Here is an 8,057-nt window from a genome sequence, read left to right as displayed (position 1 = left end):
CTATTACCTCCAGTCAATGGCATGATTCACAGAAATTCAATTCTTAGTTACAAAAGGAGTTTCTGAGATGCAAAAGTCTCTCATCCGCTCATACTGCTGGGTCTGTAATAGTACAAATCACACATCTTGTAACATAATCCATATAGCAGGAAGCAGACATTAAATTTTGTGTGTGATGCGAGGAAATTTTTTTATGGTCCAGTCTATTTGGAGTCTGTGGGCTTCTTTTATGTTCATGGGCATCTCTTTTGTTAAGTTAGGGAAGTTTACTTCAGAAAACATTTGAAGATATTTGCTGTCTCTTTAAGTTTGGCATCTTTATTATCCTCTATAACTACTAACCTTAAGTTTGCTCTTCTCACAACACTGTTTTGTTCTGGATTTCCTGGATGTTTTGATTTAGAAGTTTTGTGGGGGTTTTCTGCATTCTCTTTGACTGTTGTGTCAATGTTTTCTATCTTCTGCCCCTGAGGTTCTCTTATATTTTGTTGGTGATGCTTACGTATTACTCCTGATCTCTTTCCTATGTTTCCTATCTTCCGGTTTGTCTCTCCTTGTGGTTTCCTTTTTGTTCCTATTTACAATTTTATATCCTAGATGATTTTGTTCAATTTCTTCCCCTCTTTCTTAGTTTTTTTTATGTAAATCTTTAGGGGATTTTATTGTTTCCTCCCTAAGGCAACTACTTATTTACATGTGTTCTGTATTGCTTTAAAGGAGGTAATTATGTCCTGCTTAAAATCCTCTATCATGACCATGAGATGTGATTTTCAATCCAAATCTTGCTTTGCTGGTATGTTGATATACCCATTACTTGTTGTGGTGAGAGAACTGCTTTGTGATGATGACAGTTAGTGTTGGTTTTTGATGCTTCACTTCTTATGCTTGCCTAGTCCCATCCAGTTATTGCTAATGATAGTTGATCTTGCTGTTTTTGATTATAGCTTTTTCCTCCTGTAGACTCATATGCCTCTGATCTTAGGAATGAGAATGCTCCTGGGAGACCAGTACTCTCTGGCCTTGTTTTTGGTCTGGAGGGCTATGACACACCCTTAGCACTGGGCACAGATAGAGACCAGGTCTGTCCTCTGCCCGGCCTCCCCACCACTCCATTGCCAAGATTGTTCCAAGCTCATCTCTCCTTTAAAAACTGTGGAGCAAATGTGTGTTCCAACCTGTATGATTTGCAATGAGAACACTCCTAAGAGACCATCTGAATGTGGCGAAGTTTTTGATCTAAAGAGCAATAGGACAGCCTCAGCTCTGGGAGCAGATGCAGACCAGAAAGGTCCCATCCCAGGTTGCTCAGACATTCCTGTGCATTGCGAGTTCCTGGTGTATCTACCTTTGGATAGTCAGTGGAGAGAAACTGGGGTTTCACCAGTGGGCATAGGAGTGAGTGTACTCCTGATAGACCACCGCTGAAGACCAATTTTGAGTACGCAGGTCTTAGGGAAAGCTACAGCTTTCGGTGCAAATGGTGACTGGAAGGTGGTATCATGATGTATCATGTACACATGTATTTTATCTTTTAGGATGTCCTGACCTATGATGATGTACATGTGAACTTCACTGGGGAAGAGTGGGTATTGCTGAATCCTTCTCAGAAGAGTCTCTACCAATGTGTAATGCTGGAGACCTGTAGGAATCTCAGCGCTATAGGTAATTCAATGAATTTATCATTCACTTTGTAAAATATAGGCACAGCTGGTTTTGTTTAATATTTAATTTGTTTTATTTTTCTTTTTTTTTCGGGGCTGGGAACCAAACCCAGGGACACTTGCACTTGCTAGGCAAGTGCTCTACCACTGAGCTAAATCCCCAACACTGATTCAATTTTTTTTTCTTAATTTCACTTAAAAATGTGGAAGAATGAACTGAGTAAATCAGACATGGTTCTAAAGTTCACTAAAGATAGTATCTTAAATGTTGCCTAATTCCAATTATTTAACATAATTTCTCTGATACCATTTTTAGGATACATTTGGAAAGACCATACTACTGAAGAATATTGTAAAAGTTCTGGAAGACTTGGAAGGTAATTTTCACATGAAAGATGATAAGATAATGCCTCCCACGAAAATTTCATGTGTGCAGCAAGTTTTAAAGAAAAGCAACAGGGTAAAATACATACTGCAGAACATATTGATTAGGTCATCATTATATGTCTACCCCCTTTTAACAAGCAAATAGTCCATAGTAAATTGTGGTGAACCGTATTCTGTAACAGCATGACTAAATTTAATGATATGAACAGTTTATGAGATTCAAGAATGGTTTTGTGGAGAAACCTTAAACCCTGTACCACATCTCTGTGAGGAAAACAAATTGAAATTTTGTAAATGTAATGTAGAAGTTTTCTTTTGTAATGTGTTGAATGGAATGTGTTATTCTTCTTTTAATGTGGATGTCATATGTCCCTATGAATGCAAGCCAGAAGGGCATAGTGATACTGAAAGAAGCAACATACCTCTCTCTTTTCCAGAATAATTAGAAGATGTACAGTAGATACCACTTTGAGGAGAGTTTCTTAATGTGGGAAAAGTTGATAAATGTTTCGTTTTTGACTATGATTGGTGACATTTACACATTCAAAGTGCTGAATCACATTATGAGATTAGGGTTATAGAAATGTTCCTCTTTGCATTGGCTCATGTTGCAATTGTAGTATTCCTCAGATGTAGCAAAATTTATCTTCGCAGTCAGTCTACAAACGCTCTGAGTTCATTGAGTTTTCTTCAAATATGTTAACACTCTTAATAGAAAAATTATGGAATAAATATGAGTCATGTAATCAATTCTCTTCCTATTCAGTGTGTCTTCAAACATTGAAGACAACCCAAAATGATAGGCAACACCTTTGAATGTAAACAAACTGATATTATGTTAAGATCATTTTGCTCTTTACACTTAAACCAAATTTGAAATGAATTCATAGATATAAAAAGATTCATGAATATAATCAATGTGAGAAAAAATTTACATGTGCCAATTGTATTTGCAGGTATGAAAGAAGTTCTAATGGAAAGCAAACCTTTGATTTTATTCTGTATGGTAATGGCTTTGCAGTTCAGAGTCATACCCAAAGGCATAATGCAGAGGAGCCCTATGAAGGTAACCTATGTGGTAAAGCATTTGTACAGAGGAATAATCTCAAAACACATAAAAGGACACATAATGGAGAAGAACCTTCTGAATGTAACCCATGTTGTAAAGGTTTTGTAAGAAGCAGTGCTCTCCAAAATCATGAAGGAACACAGACAGGAGAGAAACTCTATGAATGTAATCAATGTGGTAAAGCCTTTGCACAAAGGAGTAGTCTCAAAAGACATAAAAGGACATGTAATGGAGAAAAACGTTATAAATATAACCAATGTCGTAAAGCCTTTGTCCAAAACCATGGTCTCCAAAAACATAAAAGAACCCATACAGTACAGAAACCCTATGAATGTAACCAATGTGGCAAAGCCTTTGCAAAGAGCAGTACTCTCCAAAACCATAAAAGAACACACACAGAAGAGAAACCCTATGAATGTAACCAATGTGGCAAAGCCTTTGAAGGAAGCAGTCATCTCCAAAGCCATATAAGAATTCATACAGGAGAGAAACCCTACGAATGTCACCAATGTGGCAAAGCCTTTGCACAGAGCAGTCATCTCCAAAGACATATAAGAACTCATACAGGAGAGAAACCCTACGAATGTAACCAATGTGGCAAAGCCTTTGCCCAAAGCAACAATCTCCAAAATCATAAAAGAACACACACAGGAGAGAAACCCTACGAATGTAACCAGTGTGGCAAAGCCTTTGCCCGAAGCAACAATCTCCAAAATCATAAAAGAACACACACAGGAGAGAAACCCTATGAATGCAACCAATGTGGTCAAACCTTTGCATACAGCAGTACTTTCCAACAACATAAAAGAACACACACAGGAGAGAAACCCTATGAATGTAATCAATGTTGTAAAGCCTTTGCAGGAAGCAGTCATCTCCAAAGCCATATAAGAACTCATACAGGAGAGAAACCCTATGAATGTAACCAATGTGGCAAAGCCTTTCCACACAGCAGTAGTCTCCAACAACATAAAAGAACACACACAGGAGAGAAACCCTACGAATGTAACCAATGTGGGAAAGCCTTTGCCCAAAGAGGCAATCTCCAAATTCATAAAAGAACACACACTGGAGAGAAACCCTATGAATGTAACCAATGTGGCCAAACCTTTGCATACAGCAGTAGTATCCAACAACATAAAAGAACACACACAGGAGAGAAACCCTACGAATGTAACCAATGTGGCAAAGCTTTTGCACAAAGAAATACTCTCCAAATACATATAAGAACTCATGCAGGAGAGAAACCCTATGAATGTAACCAATGTTGTAAAGCCTTTGCATACAACAGTAGTCTCCAAAAACATAAAAGAACTCACACAGGAGAGAATCCCTATGAAAGTAATCAATGTTGTAAAGCCTTTTCAGGAATTAGTCATCTCCAAAGCCATATAAGAACACATACAGGAGAGAAACCCTATGAATGTAACCAATGTGGCAAAGCCTTTGCAGAAAGCAGTTATCTCCAAAGACATATAAGAACACATACAGGAGAGAAACCCTTTAACTTTAACCAATGTTCCAAAGCTTTCTCACAAAGCAGTGGTCTCTAAAATCTTAAAAGTACACGTACAGGAGCAAAACTTTTTTGAATGCATCCATTGTGGTTTTATAACATTTATACAAAGCAGTGACCTCCAAATACATAAACAATCACATACAGGAGAGAAACCCAATGAATGTGTTACATGTTCTTAAACCCTTAGACATCACAAACATCTTCAACTGGATAATTGAATAGGTACTAGAGAAAAATGCTTGGACTTTAACTGATGTGGTAAAACCTTTCCCAAAACAGTCATCTCCTAGCCCATAAAATAATACACACTGAATAGGAACCCTGTGAATGTAAGAACTGTGGCAAACCTTTTGCAAATCGCAGTACTTTCCATGTAAATAAAAGAAGACATACTCAATAGACACCCTATGAATATAATCAGTGTGATTATGCCTGTGTATTTGAATGAGCAATCATCTTTCAAATACATAAAAGAAGACAAACAGGAGGGACACCCTATGAATGAAAGCAAAGTGTTAAAGCCTTCGCATATCAGTCATATTCAAAGGCACAAAATAAACCATAGTTTAAAAAAATCCTTTGAGTGTATTTAATAAAACCTTATGAGTGCATTTAACCTGGTCGAACCTTCATGTATTTCTATAGACTTCATCAACATGAAACGATCCGTACCAGATAGTAACTATGTGAATAGATTGAATATGGGGAGGTCTTTTCAATTCTCAAATATCATCATCGGAGCAAAAAAAAAATAAAGCTATGAAGGCATTGAATATGGTAAAGTCTTTGCACATTTCTAAAGTCTTTATTATCATGAAAATCATCATGCTATAAGATATGAGTATAAAAAATGTGGAAAAGCCTTTGTGCAATAGGGTTCTCTCAAATACAGCACAACGCAAACTCAGGTGATGAAAATGGCAGCAATTTATTGTAATAATACTGCTCATGGATCATGGACAGAAAATGAACTCAAAGCCTAAACTGTGACAAGTAAGACATCCCCTAATCACTGTGATGCAGAATGTCATAGAGCTGCCATCCCACAATCAAAATCTCTGACCAGAATGGTCCCTGTGTAAAAGAACTGGAAGAACAAAAATGGAGAAGATCTTGAGCAAAAGGAGGTCCAAATTGATTTCCAGCTCAGTGGGAGGCACCAAGATCTGACACTATGATTCAGGCTATGGTATGCTTACACACAGGGGCCTATCATGACTGCCTTCTGAAAGACCCTAGAAGCAGCTGAAAGAGTCAGATGGAGACATTTACACCCAACCAATGGGCAGAAACTGGGGACCCCTGTGGTTGAATTAGGAAAAGCCTGGAAGAACCTGAAGAGTGATCCTATATGAATACCAGCAATGTCAATTAACCTGGGCCCCTGAGATGTCTCAAACACTGAGCAACCAGCCAGGCAGCATATACATGAGCATAGGAGCCACCAACACATACAATAGAGGACATTTAGGTCTGGACCCATTCAGAGAAGATACACATATCTTCAGGAGACTTAGGGCACCACAATGTGGGATGGTGGGATGGGGACATCCTCTTAGGTGTGTTAGGGAGGAGGTGTGGGATGGGGAACAGTCAGGGTAGACCAGAAGGGGGATAACACTGGAATGAAAAAAAGTTAAACAATCAAGTAAAAAATAAAGAGGAAACACATCTGGGCCAATTTCAGATACATTTTCCCACTGTCCAGAATTTAGGGGTAGATGTTCATGTAGATTAAAGTGTCAACTGTTTTTGGATGTGGGTGTTACAGTTTAGCCAATGATATTTATCTGTTCTTTGGTGTTAGAGTACCCGTGTTGTGTGTTTTTTTTTTTTTTCTCAGAGCTGGGGACCGAAGCCAGGGCCTTGCGCTTGCTAGGAAAGCCCATGTTGTGTTTTGAGGAGCATGCGATAAATAGCCGGGGCATTATTAGAGACCGTCATTATGTTTTCAAAAACAAAAAGATGAGTAAAGGAAGGTGGCCACCAAAGGGAAGTCCACAACTCCTGTCTGCCTGGGAACATGAACTTAGTTTCACCAGATGATTAAAGGAGGGTGACTAAAAAAGGGGGGAATTCTTGGGGCTGGGGCTTGTTTCTTTGTTGCTTCTTCCCAATTGGTGTGGATTGGTTGTAATGTCCTCTAGTGCTAAATTGGTTCCCAAATTACATGAGAATCCTGCATTTGAGACCTGAGACTCCCTATCCCCAGCACGTTCTTATTGGTGAAATTACATGAGGCCAATGTCTAGGACAAGACAGAGGAATCACTTTTGAATTCAAGAGCAAGGAGAATCACCAAACCACGAAACAAATTGGATGCAGGCTTGAGAGCTGAGAAAGACAGAGTACCCTCCATGTAAGTTTCAGGGAAGAGGAGCCTCAGCGGTATCTCCCCAAGTCGGTTTTGAGGAGCAAAGATGTGATAAAGATTTTACTAAGCATTCAATCAGAACTTTCACGGGGCGTGGGGGGGAAGTTAGCAACGTTGAAGTTTGGGAGTGGCCTAGGCAATGAGATGATTTATGCATATTAAATACAGATCTCTGTATGTGTGCTTGTGGTGTGTGGTTTCTTGTGTGTGTGTGTGTGTGTGTGTGTGTGTGTGTGTGTGTGTGTGTGTGTGCCCTTCATTTAAAAATCCATACCATTGATTGTTGTGGATATGTACATATTTTTTAAAGTTCTGTGGTTCTTCTGGTACCAAATAGGTACCATTTGGTACTTCCACTTCAAGTATGTCATCAAAAGCGATTATCTAAAGATGCTAGGTAATGTAAAAGAAATGAGATGTATTTTTAAGAAAATATTTAGTGTGTGTTTGTGTGTGTTTACTATGATATGGGTTATTAAGGCATGTAAGATATGGAGATTGGGAGGCAAAATTTTAAATCCTATTTATACAATGTTCGAACTTACGTTGTGAGTATTACATACTGTAGACATTTCCTATTGCAAAGATATGTAAATAAAATTAGCTAAAACATTATACTCGTAAAACTTGTCTTCTGTATATATTGTAAAATAACAACTGTTTTTTCATTATTGCCATGTCTATGAGAATAGGCAGCGAAGTTAAGAGAACAGACAGGACAAGCAGCCAACAGGCTGGGGGACAATCATTTTTTCAATTGTTTGGGAACACATATAAATAACAATCTTCAAGCTGCACATAGGCTGTACTTGTTTTCGGGTGTGGGCACAGGTCCAGGCCATGAATGCTCTTTGGTTTTTGGATAATTCTCTGGGATCCCTTAAGTACTGAGGTCAATGAACTCTGTTGTTCTACTTGTGAAGTTCTTATTACTTCCAGATTCCTCAATTCCTCCTTGAAAATATTCCACCAGTTCCTGGAGCTAACTCCAGTATTTGGCCATTTTGGAAAGCTACTACCTGGAGCCTCCAAGAGGACAGATATGCT

At 38.5% G+C, this 8,057-nt stretch overlaps 1 protein-coding gene across 1 annotated transcript; it reads left to right on the top strand.

Moving 5' to 3' along the window:
- Positions 1 to 1,179: 1,179 nt before the first annotated feature.
- LOC148006594 (uncharacterized) lies at positions 1,180 to 4,815 on the top strand. Its single transcript, XM_087655062.1, is given in 5 exon segments — positions 1,180 to 1,395; positions 1,536 to 1,662; positions 1,978 to 2,038; positions 3,005 to 4,703; positions 4,705 to 4,815. Coding segments are annotated over 5 exon segments (2,214 nt in total).
- Positions 4,816 to 8,057: the final 3,242 nt, after the last annotated feature.

The sequence above is a fragment of the Rattus norvegicus genome, chromosome 3 (assembly GCF_021556685.1).
Source record: "Rattus norvegicus strain SHRSP/BbbUtx chromosome 3, alternate assembly SHRSP_T2T, whole genome shotgun sequence".
Classification (NCBI taxonomy): domain Eukaryota; kingdom Metazoa; phylum Chordata; class Mammalia; order Rodentia; family Muridae; genus Rattus; species Rattus norvegicus.
Note: the sequence above shows the minus strand (reverse complement) of the source record. Positions and strands in the feature narration are given on the sequence as shown.